Source organism: Pleurodeles waltl, chromosome 4_2, assembly GCF_031143425.1.
Source record: "Pleurodeles waltl isolate 20211129_DDA chromosome 4_2, aPleWal1.hap1.20221129, whole genome shotgun sequence".
NCBI classification, from domain to species: domain Eukaryota; kingdom Metazoa; phylum Chordata; class Amphibia; order Caudata; family Salamandridae; genus Pleurodeles; species Pleurodeles waltl.
Window position 1 is genome coordinate 21,531,768 of NC_090443.1, and position 26,712 is coordinate 21,558,479.

At 44.5% G+C, this 26,712-nt stretch overlaps 1 protein-coding gene across 3 annotated transcripts in view; it reads left to right on the forward strand.

The window, feature by feature from the left end:
• Window positions 1–26,712, forward strand: part of DENND1C (DENN domain containing 1C) — a 292,565-nt gene that overhangs the window by 124,099 nt on the left and 141,754 nt on the right. For all 3 annotated transcript variants that reach the window (XM_069230426.1, XM_069230428.1, XM_069230427.1), the window contains exons 3-7: window positions 11,376–11,419; window positions 12,016–12,065; window positions 13,082–13,201; window positions 21,644–21,713; window positions 25,141–25,221. In XM_069230426.1, coding sequence (XP_069086527.1) covers window positions 11,376–11,419; window positions 12,016–12,065; window positions 13,082–13,201; window positions 21,644–21,713; window positions 25,141–25,221 — 365 coding nt within the window. The remainder of the gene's footprint in view (window positions 1–11,375; window positions 11,420–12,015; window positions 12,066–13,081; window positions 13,202–21,643; window positions 21,714–25,140; window positions 25,222–26,712) is intronic.

Consider the following 26,712-nt stretch of genomic DNA (forward strand, 5'->3'; position numbering starts at 1 on the left):
CTTCCTGGGTGAAGGCCGGGGCCCTTTCCCCTGCACCACGTGGAACATCCATAACCAGAGGCAGGTGACAGCCGTACACAGAGTGGAGTACCTGTCCACACAAGATCTGGTAGTCAAGTGATCAAATGATGACGAACGCGCATACGTTCCGCGGTAGTATGCACCGTCACCGCTGGCAGCGATCATGATATACCAGGATTCCCCATTGGCATCCATGTTAGCCATTGAGGGTGCGAACAGCAGTCAACACCGCCATACGCTGTGACGTCAACCACTAGCGTTATTAGGTCACTTCCACAATGAAGGGGCAGAACTACAGTGGGCAGACATTTTGCCATCACCTACACATCTTGAAATTCATACTACTCACAATGCAGGGCCTACTAGCCACATGAAGCACCTAGGCCTCTATCCATTGCGTATATTAGCAAATATGATTTACTCTGCTCCCTCCTAGTGATGTACATGTACATCTGTCAGGTTGCAGTTATTGTATAGACACTACTATGAACAATGCACTGCATGTATTTGGCAAATATGCCAATGTATGTGTGCACATCACTCCTTTTTTTAACCCCTCATAGGTACCGACCCTTGTGGATATGGGGACCATGGTTGAGCGTCAGATCATTATCACTTACAGACTCACACGTGCAACTATTCAGGACCTATGTGCATTACTGGATCCTGCACTGACTCCCGGAAATCATAATCAGCATGCCATTCCAACTGAGGTGCAGATGCTCTCCGCACTCCATTTCCTGGCCACAGGCTCATTTCAAGTGACAGTGGGCATGAGTGCTGGTTTTTCATAGTCAATGTTCAGCCAGGTACTGACAAGATTTCTGAATGCATTTGTACAACATCTGTAATCCTATGTGCAATTCCCCCACAGTTCTGACCTTCCTGCCATCAAGTCTGACTTCTATGCCTTTGCAAACATTCCCCATGTCATAGGTGCCATCAATGGCACCCACATAGCTATTATCCGCCCAAGAGTGAATGAACAGGTGTACAAAAACAGGAAGAACTTTCACTCCATGAACATCCAATTGGTATGTACTGCATATTCTAGGCTAGATTCTGTTGTCTACTTATCTCTGGGTGTTCCCTGGCCTATGGGCCTGATAAGGTGTGTAGAATAGTGGTGGCCTGCTGCATACAGCACCACGTGGCTGTGAGACATTCTATCCCCCTTTTGGAGGTGGAGGGTGCTATAGGTCCTGATCAGTTACCTCAGAGAGGTGAGGAGAGTGATGGTGAGGATGAGGAAGGGGAAGATGTCAATTCCAGGAACCAACTGATACAACTCTACTTCCAATAACTGTCTGGGACTTAAGCCTGTATTTGTGGTTAGTGACTGATACTGTCAGTGTGCCATGTCATATAGGGGGGGATTGGTCATGATAGGCAAGACATGGACCTCTTCTGCATTGTACTGACAGACAATATATGCATTCCCTCCTTGCATAATTTGAAACACACATTACCACCACCAAGCACAAATTGACAATAAAGTTGTTCTCTGCAAGTTGCATCCATACTCCACTTCGTTCAACATTGAAGACAGGGGACAGTGTTACAGGTGAGAAATGTGTTTTATTGGTTGAATACAGTGAATTGTGCTATATACAGTGATAGAAGTCGTAAGGGTTAGGTGTCCTTGGGGGCAGCCCTGTTGGATGCCATAGGTGGGTCCTATTTGTAGTATAGTACTTCAATTTGCCCTCAGCTAAGTGTTGTGGGTGAATGGGTGGGATGGTTGCTTTGCAGTAGTAGCAGTGTCAATTGTTGGAGTGGGGCTTGTTCTTAGCTGGGTTTCCAGTGCCATATCCTGGCATGAGACTATGGGCCTGATTCTAACTTTGGAGGACGGTGTTAAACCGTCCCAAAAGTGGCGGATATACCACCTACCGTATTACGAGTCCATTATATCCTATGGAACTCGTAATACGGTAGGTGGTATATCCGCCACTTTTGGGACGGTTTAACACCGTCCTCCAAAGTTAGAATCAGGCCCTATGTTTGGGCGCCTGCTGTGGAGCTTCTTGGGGTGGCATGGTTGGCCCTTCTGATTCCAGGGAGGGTATTTCCTGTGCTGTTTCTGATGCTTGCGTCATCTGTTGCTGGTTGTCCAGGGCTGTTGTGGGGGCCTCTTGTCCGGTGTGGGTGTCTGACTGTTTTTGACCAACTGCAGCAGTGCTCCAGCAATGGTGGCCATTGTGGCATTGTGTTCTTTCCACTGCTCCATGGCCTGTTGGTGTTGTTGCTGCTGTATCCTCTGGCTTTGCTCCGAAGTGGACGCAATCTGTGCCAACCCGTCCTGGGTATGTTGGTAGGCCCCCAATACCTCTGCAATGACGTCCTGGGCTGCTGCATCCATCCGGTGCCCTGCCCCCTGACCCACTGGGGCACTTAAACATGCCATAGCCCACTGTGCCTGTGTCCCCTAAGCAGGTCTTGACGTGCCACTTGTACTCTGGTAGTGGGAGACTGTGGTCTCTGTAGCTGTGTTCCACCTGTCTGTGCCCTGGGTCCACTGGTGTGGGTACGCCTCTCCTGGCCTGCTGGTCTTGACTGGGTGTTAGGGGTGACAGTGGGTTCCTGGGTGGGACTGCTGCATGGTGAGCATCCAAGGCTATGTGAGGGGCCTGCCTGCTCACCAGTGTCCAGGGGTCCTTCGCCCAGGTATTGTGATGTGCCTCTGTCTCCCTGGAGTGATGTGGCACTCCTTGTCCCCTCCATTAGGGTTGCATGGGTGGTGGTGCCTGCTGGAGAACATAGACATGTCTGTTACATATGCCTGAGGGTTTGAGGTGTACAGCACTGTGCAATTTTGTGCTGGTGTGACTTTCAGTGGCCTTCCAGGGTGCCTTTGTGAGGTGGACATTGCATTTAGTGGCAGTGGTGGGGTTACATTGTGGTGGGGGTATTATTCCATTGTGGGTACGTCCAAGGGTGGGTGGCTGTGCACAGCGGGAGTGATGTGGGCCTGGTAGTGGGTTGTGGGTAATGCAGGGTGGTGGATGTGGTGGGTAATGGCTGGGTGGGGTGTTGCATGCATTGCAGATGTATTGTATATGTGGTAATTGTAGATGACTTACCCGAATCCATTCCTCCAGTGAGTCCAGTGAGTCCCTCTGGGTGCAGGATGGCGAGTACCTTCTCCTCCCAGTCGGTGTAGTCGGATGGTGTTGTTGGCGGTCCTCCCCCAGTCTTCTGCACTGCGATGTGGTGCCTGCATGCCATGCCACGGACCTTCTCCCGCAGTTCATTCCATCTCTTGCGGATGTCGTCCCTGGTGCGTGGATGGTGTCCCACTGCATTCACCATGTTGACAATGGTCTGCCACAGCTCCAATTTCCGCGCAATGGGTGTGTGCTGCACCATAGACCCGAAAATTTGTGGCTCCACCATGGTCCTTAGCTCCCTTTCGGTGAAGCATGGATTTTTTGGGGGGACATGGTGAGGGTGGTGGATGGCGTCGGGACCGGGGACGGGGTATGGGTGCTCTTGTGTGGGTCGATATGCATGTCCTGTATGCTAGGGTTCTCTGTCGGGCTCTGGTGCTCTCCGTCTTCTGGTCCTGGTTTCATTGCAAGGGATTGCGCAGTGTGTCTGGGGGTGTTTTATGGTGTTCTGGATGTGTGTCAGGTGTGTGGGTGATAGGCCTAGCCAATGTGTGCACTTGTTGCTATTGGGCCCACTTGCTGCCCGTGGTGGTCGCAGCCGCCAATGGTTGTCCGACCTCCACTGTCCGCTGAGGTGATTTGTGCATCATTATTTGGAGGGCGGGATGTGGGTGTGCCTGGCGGGAGTGGTGGTCTGGGATTTTTTGGCAGGGTTGTGTTTTTCAATCATTATATGGCGGGTTTCCATTCGCCGCCACCAGCGGGATTCTGTTCACCGCCGACACGGCGGTCGGCGGTCTTTCCCGCCATGTTCATAATGACCGCCATAGTGTGTTATGTCTGGTGATTGGTAATGATAGTGAAAAGCTTCTCATATAGAAATACTTGGAAGTGTTTGCAGGCCCACACTACGGCCAGACTCTCCTTCTCCGTCTGACATTCGGCATGTTCGGTTTCATACAGCCTTCTACTGGCATAGGACACAATGTGTCTCTAGGTATTCGGATGGTCATTGTGTTAAGCATGGATTGCCCTCTGCCCCACTGGCTCGCATCTACTGTGATCTCAGTATGTAACTTGGGATCAAAATAGGCCATTTCAGTAGCATTCTCAATAGCATGTTTTATGTCTTTGAAACTGTGCTTACAATCAGGAGCTTACTGGAATGGGACATTCGCCTTTGTTAAGTCCTTCGATGGGACACTCACTGTGGAAAAGTCATGAATATGCCTTGAGCAATAACTGGCCAACCCTAAGAATAATTGTAGCATGGTTACATCTTGTAGAGAGGGGCAGATAGGTGACAGTGCTTTCACCTTATCTGGGTCAGGAGTCTTTCCCACATCAGAGAATACATGCCAAAGAATGTAAGTTTGGTTTTGTGAAACTCATACTTTGCTGCATTCACAGGGAGACCTGCATCAGCAAGTAATTGGCACACTTGTGTAAGAACCTTGTCATGCTCCTTTTGTGTTGCCTCAAATCCCAGCATGTCATCACTGTAATTGAAAGCATGCATAACAGGTTGAATTATTTGGCAAATAACATCTTGAAATGTCTCCGCAGCACAAAGATACTCATAAACTCAGTCTTTTGTATCGGAAAAAACCAACATGAGTCAAAAAAGTAGTAATGCACCTACAGTACTCTTCTAGCTCAAGTTGATGGTATCCTTTGTTAAGGTCAAGATGGGAGAAGATTGTGGCTTCATTCAGCTGCATGATCATGTCTGCTATATGTGGAACAGGATTCTTTCTCTCCTGATAGCTTTGTTGACCTGGAGCAGATCAACACAAATGCGCACTTCATCTCCACTGTCCTTTTTTGGCAGCACAACTATGGGAGAAACCCACAGCGTAGAACCAGTGGAGCGTTCAATGATGTCATGCTCTAACAGTGTTTTTAGTTCTTTCTCAACAGCTGCTTGTAAATGAAAAGCGACTCTATGGTGCCTTTGTGCAAAAGGGTGAATGTCCTCATTAATATGAAGTTGCACTTTCATTGTTTTCAGTCCTACTAGTCTATAAAACAACAACTGGCACTGACTCACAATTTCAGCCTGAGCACGGATGTTGTAGTTGATAAATATCAGTCCCATGTCAGCAGTAGTGGCAAAGCTAAGGAAGCATGCACTAGATAAAGTTCCTTGAAGGTCATGAATTGGTGCCATCACTCATCTCATTTTGTGTCACAAAGTTGCAGTAAATGACCCTTGACTCTATAACGGTTGAGAACCTGCCCAAATGTATACCTTTATGTTTGATGGAGTAAGGCATGGCACCGGAGACAGACTATTGAACTTTTCTACTGGCATGAAGTTAATCGATGCACCACTGTATATAATGAAGGTTATGGGGCAACCATTCACCTTTAACTTTAATGTGATTTTAGGACAATGTCCAAATGAATGTTGCCGCTTCATTTGGTGATTCTCTTTTGACGTTTGATCTTCTTAGCAAGCAGCTAATCCTACATGTGCCTGCCATTCCTTAGTCCATATCATCAACGCACATCCGTCTTCTTCGCTAACTCTTGATAATGATATTGAAGAGCCTTTGTATGATGAATTTGATGATGATCAACTGCTTGGTTTCAACTCCTCGCAACTGATGTTGCCTATTGGCCTTGTGGGCATGGCGAGAATGCTTCTGGAATCTTCCAGCATCTATTTTATCTTCTAGCTGTGACGGATTTGGGGGCATATTTATACTTTTTGGTGCAAAACTGCACTAATGCAGTTTTGCATCAAAATGTTTTGCACCGGCTTGCACCATTCTTGAGCGCTAGACGGGCACCATATTTATGGGATGGTGCAAGCCTGCACAAAGAGTACGCTAGCGTAAAATAATAAATGACGTTAGCCAGGTTGGGGTGGCAGTATGGGAGAAGGGGGGTTTTGCACCAAAGAATGACGTTAGGCAGTCTAGATTGAAAAGAAATGACTCTAACCAGCCCACCGTCATTTTCTGATGCAAAACCATCCATACCACATGACTCCTGTTTTAGAAAAGACAGGAGTCATGCCCACCACCCCAATGGCCAACACAGGGGACCAGGGTCCCCTGGGCATGGCCTTTGCACCCAGTGCCATGTAGGGAGGCCCATTTCAGGGCCCCCAATGGCACATAAAAAAAAGACTTACCTGTACTTACCTATACCTACCTGGGATGGGGTCCCCCAACCTCCGCTGTCCCTCTGGTGTTCCCTCTGGTGTGGGTGTCCCTGGGGGCCTGGGGAGGGCACCTGTGGGCTTGTTCCACCATGGAAAAAGACCTAAAGGCCCCCTAACGCCTGCCCTGACCCATTATTTGACCTCTCCTCCCCCTGTGCGTGATTTTAGCACCGGGAGATAAATATGGTGCTAAGGTCATAGAGTCATTTTTTGCACAGGAACGCATTATCTTGCATCTCATTGACGCAAGGTAGTTTTCCACGTCACTAAAATTACTTTAACTCCATAACTTTGGCGCTAGACGTGTCTAGCGCCAAAGTATAAATATGGAGTTAGTTTTGCATCACATTTTCATTAAAAAAATATAAACAAATTCGGCACAAAACAAGTATAAATATGCCCCTTGGTTTCTCTTTCACCTAGCCGACAGTTATGAAGTGGTTTTCTTTCCCGCAGCCTTTGAATGTCTGTCCTATGACTGGACATTTACCTTCATGGAGAAATGAAAACCGACATCAGAAGCATAACTTTTTTCTATTCAGAGGTGTTGACTTCTGTGCAGGTATTTTGTGCTTTTGCTTGCTTTTCATGATTAACTCTGATTCATTTTGCGGTGTTCCCGCTTCTATATCAGCAGCTTATCGATCTGCTTGTTCTTCTACTCTTGCAGCCATTAGCATTTTCTCTAAATTGAGTGTCTCTCTCAACATGCATCTTCTGAAGGAGCCTAAAAAGCATCCATCATTGACTATAAGGCACATGGCTTCCTCATCATTAAAGTCGCAGTACTTATAGTGTTTGAAAAGTGCATCAAGTTTCGCAACAAATTCATCCATCGTTTCACCAGCTTGTTGTTGTGCTTCGTTGAAGATTTACCTCTCGTAGTCGACATTCAGCATGAGACTGAACTTGCCATCTAACGTTTCTTTTATTTTTCGGTATGATTTTGCATCAGCTTGTGAGACTTTTTTAGCACTTCTTTTACTTCATCACCGGCAAGTTTTTTTAAATATTTAATTATTTCTTATTATCTTCTACGAAGTCATCGAGAGTTTCAGTCCATCCAGTCTACCTGGCACCAATGTTCTGTTTCTTCGCAGTGTCAGATAAAGGTGGTCACTATAGGAATGTATCTGTGTCATACTTTGCGCTCCCTTCTGTCACTATTTAGAGTACATGCTGTTTAGTCAGCATTCTTCTTGCAAAGCAGGACTGGCAGCCTCTTCACGCAACACCCCGTTGCTTGAGTCTGGTCATCTTATCTGATTCTAGATCATGTGGTGCTTTAGTCGCATGTGCTGGTAAGTTTGTTTTTGTACCGGGTGGTCACTGCCTTTAGCATTTGCTTCGTATTGGTGATGGCTCTGTGTTGTGGCAGAGCGCAGTATCTCTTCTTTCAGCTTTACCAGCGGGCTTTTGTTGGACATTTAGTATGCACTCCACTGCAGGGCCTTTGACTTCTTCTATGGCTGTGTCTGGGCAGTAGTAGGGCTTTGACTCCACATATGCCAATTGCAGGCTGCTTTACATTGATTTAGGGTACACCTGGCATGCACAAGCAGTTTGCTGCACCTTTGCAAACTCTCAGGGAGAGCAGCTTTGCTCTTTGGGCCACGTATCCTCCTACTCATCGCCATTTGTAGCGTCTTCCCCAGCCCAGGAGCATACAAATGAATGTGCCACACAATTAGCTCTGTAAAAAACATCTTTATTCTTCAGCACACTTTCTCACTCTGCATGCATTGCGTCATAACTTTCATAACCACACCTTAACACCTCCCATCAGATTACATAATTCCGGTCTAGAGTCCACACAGGACCGCAAGGGTCATAGCACGCATGGTATCAAAGACACTAGAAGAGTCATCAAAATAATTCAGATCAACAGTCTGCCAGAACAGTTTGTTGTTTTTAAGGTTACTAGCCATAACTGTACTTTGATAAGCTTCCTCCCTTATTACTCTTTTCTGGGCCAATAAAACATTCTTCCTCCAACTGCGCGCCAAATCAGAATTTCTTGGAACTGCTTTACATGCTGGGAATAAATGTCTATGAGCCTTAAAACAGTTGGAGCCAAACCAGAATGCAGCACGCATAGAAAAAGCAAAAAACAAGGAGGAATAAAAGTATTCCTCCTCGTTGTGCCTTGCTAATGGCACCCCTGGGGGTGACGTTAGATTTTGGCGCTGCCTCAGCTTTACGAAATCTTGTAAATCTGAGGCAGCGTCAAAATGCAATGGGTTTGCTGTGTCACGTCCACAGCAACACCCATTGCACGCTTCTATGGCGCAGATAACTGCATCGGAGGGGCCCATATTTACAAGGAGGTATAAAGCCACCAAAAGTATTTTTACACCTCCTTGTAAATATGGAGCTGAGGCTAGCGCCATTGGGGCGTCACGTAAAGTGATGCTCCAGTGGCGCTAGGGGCTCATAAAAAAGCCCTTAGAGACTCACATAGTGTCAGGCAAAGTTTGCTCCAGGTCCAGTTCCCACTGGTCAGCTGGGCGGCTGCAGAAAATCTCTTGTAGCTTGTTGTATCCCTGTTGCTTGAACAGGAGGTCAGACTTATGACCCTTGGAGTCTAAGTCTTTGCCCTAGGTACAAGAGAGAGCTGGTCCAGTTCTCCAGGGCTTTTCTCAGGTAGCAAACAGCAGGTTCAATCCTCTACTAATCATCCTCACGCCCAGGAGAGTTCTGAAGCTGGTGCCTGGAGATGCCACATTTATGCCAGACACAAGCTAGTGGGTGTGAATGACCCATGGGTATGGCCTAACAAATAGGTTTAAAGGTTCCCAGAGCTAACCCTACTCAGTTTAGGCATTTTTAAGATAGCAAAAGTCTTAGGCCACTCTAAATGTGTGCTCTGAGGGTATGTTTGTGTGGTAAGTCTCCTATGGTAATCCAGGTGCCTCCCACAACATCTGAAACCCAGTTTAAACAGGTCCTTTACCCACAACAAATGCAGAAATAGAACATAGCATTTCCTGCAACCAGACAGTAGATACACAAGACTAATTTTAGCACCCTGTCCTCACCCCTCGAAATGTGCCCCATGAGCTATATGTAAAACCCCAGCAGACATGTCAAGCTGATTTGTTTACACTAATGTCAAAAACAGGCCCAGTCTGATTGGAGCCTCCCTGGCTGGAGGGCAGAAGAAGGGGCAGGCCTAGGTGCTAGCTACAACTGCTTGTGACAGGGTAGGCCTCTTTGAACATAAGCAACTTCCTGGGCCCAGCTACAGGCCATCCTGTCAAGGGAGCATAACACCACTTCACACCCAGAGGCTTTTTTTCCCTGTCCTGTTAGCCATTTCACATCTCATCAAAGGGGCTACTCAGATGCCAGGTGACTGTTCCTGCTCATGTGAATGGGCCTCCAAAACCTTTAGGCAGGGAAAATGTGATGTCCTAAAAGAACCCTTTCCTTAAAAACTATACAAAATTCAATTTGACCCTTAAATTGAACTTTGAATATCTATTAAAAAAGAGTCTTTGAAATACGTTTCTATCTGCTTCCAAACCAAACTTAGTATTATTAAATGTAATAATGTTACCCAGTGTTTTCTTCCTGGAACAACCAGTCTTGCTACAGTGATAACAGCCTTTGGGGCTTTTTCACTGTAGGGACAAATCTAACTTTAAATTTCTACATTACTTTTTTTAATACCAAGCACCCTGCCTTAAGGACAATAATGCCTATTTTGAAGTAACTTATAAATAGTTTAAAGGAATTTGACCTGTCAAAAGGGCTTTTCTTTTGATATGTCAAATTCACAGTTTTAAAACTGCTAGGCCACACATGGTAGACCTGCAGTCATGTTTGCATTGTCACTGGAGTGAATGACGCAATGAGTGCTGTAGTTCACAAATGATATTTAATTTATAGGCCCTGGGTACGCTTTATACCATATACTATGGACTTATAGGAAAGTGAAATATTCAGTTAGGTGTATACCAATTTCATAATGTTGAAAGGGAGAACAGTAATTTACCATTGATTAGCAAAGGTAAAGTAAACTGATTTCTACAGTCAGCAAAAGGCAAAAAATCCAGAGTGATCCAGCAGAAAGGGCACCTTTCCAACAGTGAATTTTGAGGCAACAGGGATGAGGCAGATGAACCCCTAACAATAGAACCTTGTCCACACAAAGCTCAATAACAGTAGCTATCAGAGAGCTTAGGTCTTAATTTGAGCTCCAGGTATCTGGCAGAACCTGACCATGGGTGACTCCTCCATTAGGGCAGAGGAGCGTCGCCTCCCACTCGCCTGCAGCTGCAAAACCTTTACAAGAAAACGATAATAAACTGCACAGTGACGAGCAGTGAGGGGGAGTGCACAGCACTCCCCCTCAGAGTACATGTGTGTGTGGCCAGCTGTCTCGGGCTGGCCAAATACACATGCTCAGTAGGCTCTACCCAGCCCAGCAACACAGTTGCTGGGCTGGAGAGAGCTTACAAAGGCTCCCAGTCTGCCTGGGAGCACCCTGGCTGGGCCCTCCGAGCCAATCCTGGTGTTGCTCTGAGCAACATCAGGATTGGCGACAGGGCAGGCTGGGAGCCAGTGCCTGCAGCCTGCGATGGAGGAGCTGAGTGGTGCGGAGGCAAGTGAAGGTAAGTGGTTTTTTTTTTTAGATTAAATTAATGTTTATTCCCCCCTCATGCGCCACCCCACCCCTTCCGCGCCACACGAGCCGCCACTGAACCTGACCTTAAAAGTCCTGTTTCAATGAATTACAAAACCATGTACATGTAAATATTGACAACTTAATAAGTCTTTTTGGATTTCAAAGTTTGTCTGATCAAAGGCTCAAAATCTCTGTTTTTTGCTGGGAAAGGTATTATTCAGGTAAGTCTTGCTAAGGAATTGTTCATTACGGTGTATAGAGAGGTTACAAGCACATATTTTACTGTCCCTAGAGTGTTTGTTCAAACTCAGTAGAGAATGTTTCTCCGGTGAAAGGATCAGTAGATGTGATAGCCACCATCACAAGCTGCAAGAGACCTGTGATGGCACTGTAAAATGCTGTTTATGTCCTGAGTGCTTTTCCCATCTCTTTTTCCCTGCAGATCCCAAGGTTGTGAGACAGTTCCCAGAAGAGTTCACTGACCAGGTATGGGATATTATTTCCATGTTGAGTCTAACTAAATCATGCAAAGGGCAATAGAAACTGATTAGAATAACCCAGATTTCTAAAAGTAGACCCTTCTCATGGAAAGAAGTGGGAGGATCACTGTTTTGGGGCTTGAGCATTGTGTATTCTCTGAACAGCATGGTACATATAGGACTGCTCACTCGGTGGCCTCTATAACCAATGACGTTACTCCATTGGCCTTGATGAAGGATGACCTGCTCTTTCATTGTCTTTTATCATCAATAGCCTGATCCTTTATTGGCCTCTACAATCAGTGACAACTAAATGCTCCTCCAATGATCTCTGCAATCAGTGGGTTGCTCCTCAATCCATGGCCTAAAATCAATGGTCTTATTCTTAACTGGCCTTCATGACCAATTACCTGATCCTCTATTTATCCTTATTACAAAAGTCTCCATCCTCCATTGCCCTATACAATCAATTGCCTGCTCCGCCGTTGGCTTCTGCTGTCAATGAACTGCTCCTCCATTGGGCCAACAATCAATAAATTACTATCCATTGGTCAGAAATGGTTCTGTCTTATGAAAGGTAACATGCTCGTTTTCCACTTCTAGGACTCCATCCAGAAGTTTCCGAAGTTCTGCTTCCCATTTGACATAGACAGGTAAAATGTTTTGGAACACTTTCTTCATTTTGTCTTCAAAGTTACAAGAGTATTCTACAACCAAAGATATGGCATACGCATAACCAAAGAATAGTTTTGTAATCTAAGGCCAGTGAGGTGTGTGTAATTAGAGAAATTGGCATGCCTGTTGCACAGAGAAATCTGTGCAAATAGAGCAACAAATCTGCTTTTTAGACTTGCAATATCCTTGCGATCTGAAAAATAGCTCTTCGTCTGAGGTGAGTATGATCTTTGTAAACTGAGGAATGTTGCTGCGATATGAGGTCGGGAAGATCTCTAGAATCTAAGATTAGATTAACCCTCAGGGGAAATAAAAAACATGTAACCTACAGACATACCTGCAGCCTAGTCCTTTAATACATGTGTAGTCAAAGGGATATTTCTGCTTCCTCTGCTCAATGTTACATGTGTTACCTGAGGGATAACTCAGCATTGCAAGGTAGCAAATCTATGGACTTGGTTTAGAAATTTTGTTGGCTGGGGTACTCTGTCACAAACACAACGGCTATCCCATCTGCCATAACACAATTGCCATAATATATATGATACGCTTACAACACGGTGAACAGGATATCTGTAATGTTTGTGACTCCATCTTCCAAATTGTAAATCAGGCCCTCTGTGAACTGGAAGATTTCTCTAATGTTTGCATACACAAAATCAATGCAAGTTAAGGTAAAGCTCTTCTGTATGACCAAGAGTTCTCTAAATTGAGGAATCTGATTGCTGTCTATTGACTAAGCATGTAAGATCTCTTTTAGACAAAGCACAGCTCTGTCAATAGAGGAATGAATCGTAAAGATCTGCTTAAGTAGTCAGATAGCATGAATGCCTTTATAAGTGTCAAAGGTCAGTGTAAGAAGAGAGGAGGCACTCTTTTCTAAAAACTGTGGCTGTAAGAATGTATAATTACTTAATGCTCTGCTTTCTTTGCCTTGAACCCATCCATTTAGTCACCCTTGTGTGTAACACTGTGTTCCATTCTTGTTTCTCAGAGTGAAGGAAAGCACAGTGGTCCAGAACTTCACCTTTGTACTGACTGACCTAGATGGGAACCAGCGCTTTGGCTTTTGTCGCCTTTCTGTTGGATATAAGGCCTGTATCTGCATCCTTAGGTGAGCTTGCCTGCTGTCAGTAGAACTACCAAGACAAAATGCTAATATGTGAAGACCTGCTGCAGACTAAGGGCCTGATTTACAGTTTGGCTAATGGGGTTACTCCATCACAAACGTAACAGATATCTCATCAGCTGTATTACAATCCCATTATATCCTATGGGAATCGTACTACAGTGTACGGGATATCTGCCACATTTGTGATGGAGTTACCTATCCCCCAAACTCTAAATCAGGTCCTAATTCACTACTATTGCTCTTAAAGCTGCAGTCACAAGAAGTCTAGAGAACAATTCCTGCTCAAACCCATTGCAAAACAATAGCACTCTTATTCTGCAAAACATTACACAAGCACATTCACCTTCTTCTAATGACAAGGATTGGAAAATGTGTACATGGCATAAAGGTTATTAAGACAAGAACTGCATACATCTCAGACCAGCTACAACTACTACAGACATTTCATACCAGTCACAATACTTGTAATCGCACCCTGTTGAAAATCCCACAGAATGCTCCCATTAAGTATATAGTGGACTAAATTGTGGAATGTCGCTTGGAAAAGTTGATAGTGGTTGTTCATAACACAATTAGTTAAGAGATGGGCCCACACCTACCTAAATTTACTATGTTAGGAAGACACTGAACTAGACTCAGCAGCCTGTCTGTACCTAAAATGATAACGCTGTCAAAACTCGCTGAGATTACCCCTATTCCTGATCCCCGAGCCCAGCACCGAAACATAATTCCTATAGTCCTCCCCTGAAAGGGACACAAATAGGAAGCCATATTAAATGTTGGCTACAATGCTTTGTGATGCCATCAATGTATCAATTAGTGTACCAAAAACTCAGAAATAAAGTTGCTAGAAAAAGAAGTATGACTGTGTAAAATCTGACATCTCCATCTTAATCGTGGGCACTCACAAACATTTTCCCAGGGGCCAAATATTTTGGTCTGTGATGTGACCAGTGGTTGAACTGATGCCAGCAGTGTAGCAGTTGTGGTTTGGGGTGCGGAGGGGATGGCAGTAGGGTGGGTGTAGGGGAAGTGAAGCATATGCATCCGATGGATGCACGGCACAATGTGAAACCAGAAAACCTTGGATTAATTCCAGCTTTCCCACCTAACCAAACTGTGTGAACCTTGGCAATTGTTTTGTGTCACTTTCCTTCATTTTTTTTATTATCACAAATACAAGGTCTCCAAATACTCAACTTTGGGATGTGCACTGTACAAAACCTTCTCCTGTGATTAATTCAATAAGCTGTTGTTTATGTATAAGAGGAATCTAGGCCATCCAAAGAGTGCACATAATAACTGGGCTGTAATTTAGTTCACTATTGGCATAGTTGTCTGGGTCGGGGGGAGAGAATTAATGTTTCTAAATTCATGTTTGAAAACTATCACTTAAAAAAAAATACATCTCTATGCACTGATGATCTGATGTACTAAGGTGAAACAGTTCTGCATGTTCATGAAAAACACTTCTTGAATTCTGGAGACTTTACCATATTTTTACACTTGCTGCAAGATGTCTTTAAAAACGATGATGTTCCTAAAGAACAATGCAGTACACCTTAGTTATTTCTTTTATTTAACTTTAGTTTACCTTTAAATAAATGCTTGCTCATTTATTAGGTTTCGCCTGCAAGCGTGCTGGTGTGCTACTTGCGAAATCTATTGTTAAGAAAAAAAACTTAAAAGGGGCTTAGGATCAGCTCCTTACTTACCTGAACTTACCATTGGCTTAGTCCAACGCTGCTCTGATTTACGTGGTTCTGCTTGGCCAGCATGCCATCTGCATGATGTCCTGCTTCACTTCCTGTTGTCTTCTTTGCTGTTGGATTGCCTGTGGGCCAAGTACTCCTTCTGGTTACTTCTCATTGGACACTAGCCAGTGTCCTTTCTCTGTGGCACCACGCTTAAGGTACCTTTTTTTTCTTTTGCTTTGAGCGTGGTCTTGGTGATAGTGCTTTAGAGAATCAATCAATTAATCTCTCTCTTTCTGTGATGGCGCTTTAGGGAAGGCATCTCTCTCAGTCTTTTTTCTTTTGCTTCAAGTGCAGTCGCGGTGATGGCTCTTTAAGGAATCACTCAGTCTCTCTCTTTGGTGATGGGGCTTTAGGGAAGGAATCTCTCTCTCTCTCTGTTTATTTATCTGCTACAATTTGCATGATGCTACATGTTATTGGATGAGCTCCGGTATGATTGCACTGTATGAGTTCAGCTAAAAGAATGCATTCTGCATCTTTACTATTTTTGATTGTATTTTAACATGTCGCTACTTAGTAGTTTTGCTTTCTCAACTGTATAGTTTTGCAGAGCCTGCTGTGTTTCATGATATCTTCTATCATGATTGCACGTATTAGGGGAGGTTTCTATATTTACCCACTGTCATTGTTATTGTTGCCGTTTTTCAGCAACTATAACAATTTACAACATAAATGCAGCTGGACTCTGTTCTTCAAAAGAATGTGCGCTACCTGGAACCAGGGCATCTCTGCGACCTGGCGCAGAGCACCTACCTGCCACCTACATTTCATTCTTCCATTCAAATCAGGTCTTTGCCATGCACGTGACGCCTTCTGCGCAACCGTCTTATCCAGTACACGCAACACCCTTTCCTATCTGTGGGTTAGACATACCCACTATACAGCACGTTTGTCACGCTTTTCAGTCACACCACCCACCTCTGTGTTATTTAAATAGGTAAATTCACACAATTGCGTTTAGTGGTGCCGAAAAGTGTGTATGGCGGGAAGAGTTGGATAGGTTCGCCCAAGGGGTCAAGTGGCAGTAATGGCCAGAGCTGTGGACTTTGGTACTGGGGGACAAGGTGCAAGGCTTGGAGTCGACTCAACATCCTGTCAGTCTGGGCAAATCACTTAATCTCCCCATGCCTGAAAAAAAAAGAATGTATCCGTCTGTTATTTAACTGGTGCTCATGTAAAGAACTTCAATGCCTTCAGGTCGAGAATGTGCTATATAAAACTGCAAAAAACAGGGGCTGGGGACAGGCATTTGCCTCAGAAATGTTAAGGCTGTGGTAGACTCGAGCAAGCACATGCCAAGAGGTGCACCATGCTTTAGTCGGTGCTATGATATATTATACATCACTGTCACCTAATATGGAACTAACTCTTCCCCAGCCCTGCCAAGTTTTCCAGCGACACGAGCTTACCAGGAAATCTCCATTTTGTCTCTGCAGCTTCACACATAACTGTCTCTGTTTTCACCCAGTGGATCTCTCAGAAGCGCCACCTTTTCAGCAAGTCTACTGTTGCACAGCACTACAGCCTTCTAAAGGCACCAGTACATCACGGCATCTCCTTGTATTTTGATACATAGCGCATGCTACGACAGTTCTGCAGCTTCACAGCACATCAAAGGACTGCTTTTAAAAGAAGTGTGGCACACCAGCCAGGATTTTGAAGTTTGACAGGAAAGCTGTACGCTGTTTTACCAGCTCTGACGAACTCAATGCCCTGTGCTAGCAGCGTTGTTACAGCAACGGTGATAAAGTGTGCTTCCTGCACCTATAGTGAAAACAAAGGTGCATATTTATGGTTTTATGGTCAAAATCCTTAGCGTCTGCTAGCGCCAGTCCATAGTGGCAGCCAGGCGCTATGTCTATGTAATGGCACACACAGGCACTAAGGAATGGCTAGTGTCCAAGAAAAAAACCCTAGCCGAGGGATGGCAGTAGGTAAAAAGGTATTAGTGGGACAGAAATGACGTTAGGCTGGTTAGCGGCAATAAATATGCCGCTAACCAACCTAGCATCATTTACTGATGCACTAACACCCAAATATGACTTCTGCCTTAGTAAAGACAGGAGTCATGCCCACCACTCCAATGGCCAGCACAGGGGACCAGTGCCAGGCAGGGGGCCCCATGTCAGGGGCCCCCAGTGGCACACCCCAAAAAAAAAGAAAATGTACTTACCAATATTTACCAAGGATGTGGTCCCCCATCATGTGGTGTCCCTCTGGTGTGGGTGGGGGTGTTCCTGGGGCTTGAGGTGGGCATCTGTGGGTCCATTTTATGGTGTTTAGCCATAGAAATGGGTCCAATGGTACCCTAATGCCTGGTTTGACCCAGGCATCAAATAATGGTGCTAAGCAGGCTTAGCACCATTATTTGGGTCCGCCTACTCCGTGCATGTCGTTTCAGTGCCTGAGTATAGATATGGCGGTAGTGGGTTAGCATCATATTGTGGATGGGAGCACATACCTTGCATCTAACTAGAGCAAGGTAGTTTGCCACATCCACAACAAGGCGCTAACTCCAATATTTTTATGCTAGACTAGTCTAGCGTCAAAATATAAATATGGACTTAGCTCAGCACAGTTTTAGCGTCAATATTTTTGATGCTAAAACCGTGCAAGTAAAGTTTAAATATGCACCTAACTGTGCAACAAGAAGGGATGTCCCCCTGAAACGACACCTCCCCCACCCCTCCCAGTAAGAGTGACTATCTATCTGACATTAAAAAAAAGCACCATTGTCCTTTTAAGGTTGTAAAACCTCAGGTGTTCTCACACTTATGCAGGATAAAGACAATAATTCACTCTTGCAGAAAAGCTCACATTTCTCCAAATAGCAGTTCTTGGTAAGAGGCAAGGGAGTCCCCTACTGGACATCGGGGAGGCATGTCTGTCGAATGCTGCTGCACATTTATAAAACACAGCCAAGCCTTTTTGTCTGAAACATGCGCAAGTTAAAACAATAATTGGCAAAGCCAGTAGGGTTTGCCTGTGTTTTATCTTTTGCATTCTGTCTTACTATCTAACTGGATTATAAATAATAGAAAAAAGTTATAATAATGTTTGATTTAAATTTGATAAACTGCTAATAGTTGTTTACGTTGTTTATTAATTCCAGATACATCACAACATAAACAACTGTTAACAGTTTATCAAATTTAAAACAAAAATTATTATAACCTTTTTTTGTAATATTTATAATTTAGTTAGATAGTAAGATAGGATGCAAAAGAAAAACCAAATGCCAATGCTTGTTTAACGTATTTTTGATGTTAGTGTTTAGTCCAGTGCTGCTGCTGACCAGGGGGCCGGGTGTGAAGTTCAGGAGGGCCGATTGTGGCCCCCAGGCCATGCTTTGAGTATCACTGATCTGAACCATCAGATATAGCACCTGGCAGAGGAAGAGCAAACTCCCCTACTCTGATTCCCTACCCCAGTTTTACTACAGTCTATGACTTAACAGTGAAAAATCCATTTAATGTTGGCCAGTTCAAAGCTTTTAAAATGCAGCTACAGCAGGTGTCTTCAAACTGGGGGGGAGGCACCCCTAGGGCGTCCTCAAGTGATCCAGGGGGAGGGGGCAGGCTCTGTCCAAAAGAAGCATTTATGCTAATAACAGGGCTTTGTTTTAATCTGAAGAAATGAGCAGCAGTAAACCACTCTGTGATGGGCCATCACTAACATGTTTTGTCAGTTATATCCAAGATGGGAGTATGTGTCAAAAGGGAAGGGACTCCAAATACTAATCAAAACCCCCACACTCACTTCTAATAATCACACTGTGGATACTTGTACAACTTAGTAAGACATGTCTGGCTAGAATAGAATAGTATGTATGCCATCATGTGTTTCATTGGATTTTTAAAACAGAAGCAGAATTTAGCTGCAATGTTTACACGAGTGTAGACATATTTAAATGTTGCATATTTAATTGAATATTTGTGAAAAATTCGGAGGTGGCCTAAAGGTTTTTTTTATTCCACTGGGGTGGGGGGGGGGGGGTGCAGCATTAAAACGTTTGAAGACCACTGTGCTACGGAAATGCAAAAAACATGGATTGCTCTTGCGTAGGCCATTTACTTTGTTTCCCTCCCAAAGAATTGTCCTCTGGGCCTGGGCGTATATGGTGTGGTGTGATTTTGTGTGGGCGGACAGGGGGAAGCATGTACGTCATCCCCCACCCATCAGATCACGTGACCATCACATCATCAAACAGGGAAGTGCATCAGTCTCTTACCTCCCAGCTATCCTTTTCTCTCTCTCTCTGACTTTATGGCACGCACTTGTGGGTTTGTGCAAAGGGAAGTAGCCGCTCTTCCGGCCGCTCATTCAAAGAACAAGCAGAGAAACTAAATATATTGAATTTGTATGCCATAAAGGAAACATATGCACTGAGAAGCCAGTTAGTGTTTTCTCCATTCACAGGGTGAAAATATTAGTAGTATCTAGCAGAGAAAGGGACAGGAACCATGGAAAGTGGATTTTCTATATATGAAAGACAAGCAAATGTGAGAAAACGCCGAGTTGTCTGTAGCGTCTGCTGAAAGGATGGCTGGATTCACCTTACCCAGTCTGCTAAGCAGCTCAATTGTCAGGGAAAAGTCATCCGGGGAGTCCGCAGTTTGCATTGAAGGCTTCAGCCTCAAAGGCGACTGGTCCAGGACCAGCCATATAGCTCACTTTACAGGGGACAGCGGTGACAGTGTTTTACTCTACTATAACTCCACCTAATGGCATTTCCAAAGGGAGGTTGGGCTATGGAAGTGAGAGCCCAGGGTTCTGTTTCTATTTATAACAATTACGAGGGCGAATATTGGAGCCGACCTGTGCTACTCTCCTGAGTCACCATAGGGAAGAGAAAAAAACGTTAACAGTGACAAAAACAAATGCATGTCAGAAAGAAAAGACTGAACAACCAATCATTGGTCCGTGCTGTGGATAAGAGAGCCCAGTAAGCGTTGCTCAGTCAGCATGGCTCTTACCTTTTCCACACACCCTCATATTACACTTTCAGAGGGAAGGAGGGTATGGAGCAGTCCTCATCAATAATGCATAAATAAGAATTGCAGTCTGAATTATTTACAGGCTCTGCTTACTGAAACCAGCTTTGTCAGCCTAGGGTTTAGCTTGCAGAACCAGCCTAGCTATTCTGTAGTACGTTCCCCTCCCCCTCTTTCCCTACCACCCCTGCACAATATCGGACGCCAGAGGTGTTCGGTCTCACTCCAAAGGGTCCTAAAGCTTTAAAGACTCAAGCTAGAGGCATTCTTCCTAAGCAACCTAGATGTCACTGCAATAGGGAGGCTCAAAGGCACACCGCATGTACTTCACACGTACTCAAAAGAAACTATACCTGGAGACACGCTGTGGTCTTTTTTCAATCCCTGTATTTAAAAATAGGCATGCTCTGTAAGAATGTCAGATGTATTGGGCTGTACGAATATCTACACAAATAACATTTTAAAACCCACTCATTTTATTTCTTTTATAGCGCTACTCATCCCCATGTAAGGTGTCAAGGCACTTTACAGCAAATGTACACATTATCCAATGATAATAAATAATAATACAAGTTTGTAAATCAATGGACATGATGTGACACAGTGACAATGTGGGTTACAATGTTTGGGAATCAGATGCCATGATATCACTTGCATAGTCTTACTTGGTTAGTCCCCCCACTTCTGTTTTTAAGACTTGTGCTATGAGGCCCAGATTTACAAGAATCTGGCGCATCAGTACTGATGGGCCAGGTTTTTTGCACCACCCTTCAACAGCTAACGACACCATGGGTGCGCCGTATTTACAATACTGCGCAGCATGGCGCACGTTAGACCAATAGCATCAAAAAATGTTATGCTATTGTGGTACTTTGCTCCACTAGCGTCAAAAATGTTGACACTAGTGGAGCAAAGTGCAAGGAGGCCCGTTGATTTTAATGGGTGCGTCCTTTTAATGCCTGCTTTGAGCAGGTGTTAAAAATGACAGCAAAAATGGCACAATTAAATCTTGTAGATTTCGTTGCGTAATTTTTGTGGGCTTCCTAACGCCAGAACACCCCCCTTGCATACATCATGCCTGGCGCATGCATAATGTGGCGCATTGGGTCTCAAAGTGGCGCAATGCATGCATTGTGCCACTTTGTACATATGGCGTGGCGATTTTGTCCTTGTGCCACATTAGCGTAAAAAAATGACACTAATGTGGCACAAGGAGGTGCTAGGGCCTTGTAAATCTGGCTCTAAGGCCCATATTTATACTTGTTTTACGCCGCATTTGCGTCATTTTTTGACGCAAAAGCGGAGCAAATTTACAAAATACAATTGTATTTTGTAAGTTAGCGCCGCTTTTGCGTCAAAAAATGACTCAAATGCGGCGCAAAAAAAGTATAAATATGGCCCCAAGTGTTTTTTCAGGAAATATGACATCACCCTTAAACGGTTATCAGAATCTACTGCCATTTTAGTACTGAGGTTCTCATAAACAACTAGTCTGAACAAGAGAAGCAGTACTCCATTGCTCAAGTTAGAAAATGAATATTTGTCATTGAATTATTAGTGAAAATGGGCTAAATTACTTGTTGTGTTTGTTCACTTATTTGGGCATCAGCAGTGCAGTCCTTGAGGTTGGTACAGAAATGTTTCTCACCCCTCCTTTCAACCTCTCATTTCAGCTACCTACCCTGGTTTGAGGTGTTTTACAAACTTCTGAACAACATCGCAGACCATTTGGCTAAGGATCAGGTGAGCACACAGCAAGACTTGGTATAGGGGACTTTTGTCCCCGAGGCTCCTGCATTAGCTATGCGGCTCACACACTTGTGGACGGTGGTAACTGAGAAGCCTTCCCAACCGATCAAATAAGGTCAGATATGGTTGAGAAGAGTGTGGTGTGAGCAGTTACAGGGTATGACGTGCAACAGATCTCACAAACTAATCTGGCAGGTAAGGAGGCCTGCAAGCTTCCCTTTAGGTTTGCTCCCTCTGCTGGGATTTCATACATTTTTCGACCCCCCCCCCCCCCCCCCCCCGCCCCTCAGTACTACGGCATTCTCTGATTTCCTGAAATACTGCAAGCCATGAGGCTGCTTTTGTAGCTAATAGTCTTCCATAATCCAGTTCTGAAAGTGTTCACAAATTATGATGGGATATACACCGTTTGGACGCATATTTCTTACATTTTCTTTGGAGGAAGAATCCCCCTTCTTCCTCTCTTGCAAAACCGTTGGACAGGGTGAGGTTTGCTCCCCATACTCTGTTGCACAGTGCAGTGCCTGTTGTCAAGACCCACACGTATGTGTGAACCAGGGGAGAGAGACATTTTATTGGGAACCGCAGTATACTGTCTCCCTATCTAGAATCTGCGTTACAGAAAAGTGTCACTTCTTCTGTGCCATAATGTAGATTTATCACCCTGCCCTGAGAGGAGCATTTGTGCTTATTATTTATGGACCCTCATACACATTATTGGCATCATGCTTCATCATCCGGTCACATCCTGGTCCCTAAAAACCAGGGTGGGCTCAACCATACCCCACGAAGCACTTTGGAGATTTTTCCTTGATTAAACAGGGAATTTAAATATTAAAAATAACTATTAGGCACCCCGTTTTCCCTTTATTTTGGTTGCCACTGGTTTCATTAAAAACAATTTGTCTGCCGTGTTTTTTGGGGATGGTTACTACTCCTTTACCCTAATGTTGTGTTGACATTGTTCAGCCCTTCTAAACGGCCATATATAGGTCCCCGGCTTTTATCCGGTTTTTTATTTTGAATTTCTGCTGTCCCATCTATTGTGTCAGGTCAGCCAACCGTCCTGTGACGTAATGTAGACACTCATACACAATCACATGCATTGAAGTGTGAGGCAGGCCTACTTGTCTATCACCTGACTGGAAAGGCCCATACAAGTGCCCTCCTTGGTGCATAATCACACATTAACCAGCAGGGGTGAACACGGGCATCTTTCGGCAAATAGCGGCACGCAACCCTTGGAGAGAGTGTGACAACAGCGACTTGCCCCACCAGCCAGTATAAGGTGTAATTACAAACGAAAGGTGCCCAAGTGAACAAACTGATATCACGTGGAAAGGTAGGAGAGCTAATTAAGAAAATTGCCTATATGATGGTCAACTGTATGCATGACTTTCATGTGCATGCTCTCCTATTGTTCAGTCACTTGTTATGTGCTTTCTTACTCACCAAGCATTGTTTTTTATGTCTCCTCTTCCTTACATGTTCTAATATTCACAGGAATTGTTTCTTAGTAATATCTATCGTATGCATGGTCTCATATTACTCAGTTGTTCTTTTTTGCACGTTGTCTTTCGACTGTATTCTATTATTCACTGGGCACTTTCAGATCTGGCCAATACATTTTCATTTTACTAAAATTATATATACTACGCTTTAGGGTATTTCAGTCACCCCTCTTCAATAACTGGCCTATTGTGTCATTCGCATTTTTCTACCACCCGCTAAAACATGTAACATAGGGCAGTGGTTGATCCCACTTCAGCCATTGGCTAACGTCGCTGTGAGTGGTAGCATTGCGCTATTTCACAAGAGGGCATCTTCACACAAAGTAGTTCCCTTTAGTTCCAGGAACTGCAATGAAAATGTGTATTTTTTTTAGACCGAAAGATATAGTTGATATTAGCGAATGTTTTTCTGTTTTTTTAATCGTGGCGAGGGCTTGTGGCTTCTGCAAAAATACAACTAAAAACATAGCAAGACAAAACAGGCATCGAGAAAGGCAAAAGGCTGGCAGCCAAAAACAGACCTGCTGCCTTTGCCAATGCTTGTTTCTCGTTTACCATTTGTTCTGTGCACGGCGTTCGATTCCTCAGTAGTTCGTTCATGTATGATCGCTATCGTATGCATTCTTGTACCCTTCATGTGCTCTTCCTTGTGCTCTCTCTTCCTTATGAATTCTCTTATTCGTTGGCCATTCTTCCTTGTTCATTATCCTGCCCCTGCATGTGCTCCTATACCTCATACGTTCTTTCTTGTTTGCACTCCTTCTTAGGCACTTTTTTATTCACCAGGCTTTCGTTTGTGGGTGTACTCTTTCTTGTGCGTTCTATTACTCATTCACGTTTTTTTCATAATTATTAGCTGTTTTGTGCAGGCTCCCCTACTGCCTCGCTGTTCTTTTTGTATGATCTCTTTCTCAGGAATTATTTTACTTTTTGTGATTTCTCCTATGTATTCTCCGCTTTGTGAATTCTCTAATTACTTGGGCATTCTCCTTTGTTCATTATCTTCCTCGAGCATGCATCCTATTCATTAGTACTTCTGTTTTATGCTTTCTCCTGTGCGTTCTCATTGGCCAGATTTTCTTTCGTGTGTTTTTCTTACTTAAGGGATATATCAGTCCATGGGTATTTTTTTCTAATAAGGTCGAGTGCGCAAACGCTCTGTCCTGTTGTAATCTCTCTGTGGGCTTTTACCCACGCCCACCGCACGCCCATCTCTATCACTCGTTCATGGACTTGCCTTTTGTTATCATTGATAAATTCTTTATGTTTGTCCCTCCTTGGGGCAGTTTTGTCACCGCCTTGGCCACACCATGTTACATGGATAATTGCACGTTTGCAGATATGTTTGACTGTGAGTGAACTTCTTTTTCCTTTTGTGTCTCTCCTTCGCACTCATTCTCATGGCAGCCATGGCGCTTTGAATCGGCTCGCTTATGTCAACTGTTTTACTTTTCATTTTCAATGTATGTGGCAAGAAAAGTCCAGTTCGGAATTTCCAACGCTAATAGCTCTAACTCGAGCAAAGGGGAGACCCCCCCCAACCCTAGCGTAAAGCTGTGTCATTGATGGTCTCCTATTTCTCAGGCTTTATTTCGCTTGTGCTCTCTCTTGTGCATTCTCTTTTATTTCTAGGGAATTCTTCTTTGTTAGTTATCTTGCCTATGAATTCTCTCCTATCCCTCAGTCGTTCTTTCTTGAGTCACTTATCTTTTTATACTTGGTCTTGTTCTTCGGACATCTCTCTGTTTCAGACAATCTCTGTTGTGTCACCTGTTTTTTGTTCTTTTTTCACCTTGCTCAATATTTCTTGGGCTCTCCCTCTCTGTCTTGTGCCCTCACACAGCTAGAGTTCGTGCTCACTCTCTCCGCAGTGACCCTCGGTGACAGTCGTCTCTTGTGCTTATTTACAGTTCAGTGACTTGGGCGAGCTCTTGACGTCTCTCTATCGCCATCCTGTGCCGCAGCTGAATAGTGCAGTTAGCCTGGAATTTGTAAGTACGGCAGAGCTGCCCCTTGCTGTGTGTATGTAATATAGATTTATACAGCGTGACGTCACCACGCCCTCTCTGGTCTCAGCTTTACCGCTCACTGTACAGATATTTAAGTATTTGTATAGTGCGAACTTGCGGTCGCTGGTGCATTGCCCATCTCTGCTGGTATCACTGCAATACAGCACACTACGTTGGCATCTCAAAGACGTCCCCCTTGAAGCTGTTGTACAGTGTAGTGCTGCCACTTTTAAGTGTATGGAGATATCTATTTAACCCCACCTGGTGGCGTTTGTCAATCCTACACCAAAGCCGTGCACCAGCATAGACAGCTTGACCAGGCAGGTAGGGCGGTCGCATGCAGGGGTGGCATAAAGTGGGCCTTAAGAGGAAGAGGAAGAGCAAGAGATACAAGCTTGGAGTGGCCGACAGAAAAACCAAGAGAATTCCACCAAATTCAGTGCGTGTAATCACCCACCGGTGAGCTTCAAAGTTCCTGAGAGGCCGGCGGGGATGGAATCGGCTCAATTACACGTCAGACAGCAGAGTAAGTGGCGCAAAGCCTAACAAGTGTGATGTAATGTGCAACCGCGTCACAGCAATTCAGGCTCTTAACCAGGGCCACTGTAATCATGCGGCAGGGCAGGGCTAAATGAGGTGGCAGAGTTGACAAAGGTATCCGAAAGGAAAGGCAAATTATGCAGCATAATTCGGCACATTTTTGTGAGACTATTAGTCATTTTTAAAATGTTACATGTTAAAACTGTCTTAGCGAATGTTTGAGCTCTTTAGTACCACTTTAAAATTTAAATAAATGCTGTAATAAGCTACTGAATCAACCTTAGTGCACGGTCTTTTACTGCACAGCAGCACCTCACTGCATTTTTAGTAACTTTTCACCTGTTTGAATTAGAAACACAATTTTCTTTGTTAAAAGCTGCAAATTATGCAGCAGATGGTGGATTATGTGACAAATGCAGCAAATCCATAATTAGATAAAAACACAGTAGCTGCAGAATCGCATAATTCCAGTGGCCCTGTGTTAGATCTGTCAGCCTTAGAATGATCTTCCCCCAAACCTTTGCCTGCTTTGCCTCACTTTTGCTGATCTGTTTTTGTTGGCCTTAGGACTCTGGGGCCCATATTTATTCTTTTTGACGCACAACTGCGCCAACGCAGTTGTGCGTCAAAAATGTTACCGCCGGCTAACGCCATTCCAGCGCCCATGCGGGCGCCTTATTAATGGAATGACGTTAGCCGGCGCTGCGGACTGGTGTGCGTAAAAAAAAAAATGACTCACACCAGGCAGCGCCGGCATATGGGAAAATGGGGGTTGTGCGTCAAAAAATGGTGCACGTCAGGTCTGAGGCAAAATTCAGGCCTCAAACCGGATTTGCGCCATTTTGTTTGACGCCCAACCTCCATTGACATGACTCCTGTCTTAGCAAAGACAGGAGTCATGCCCCCTTGCCCAATGGCCATGCCCTGGGGACT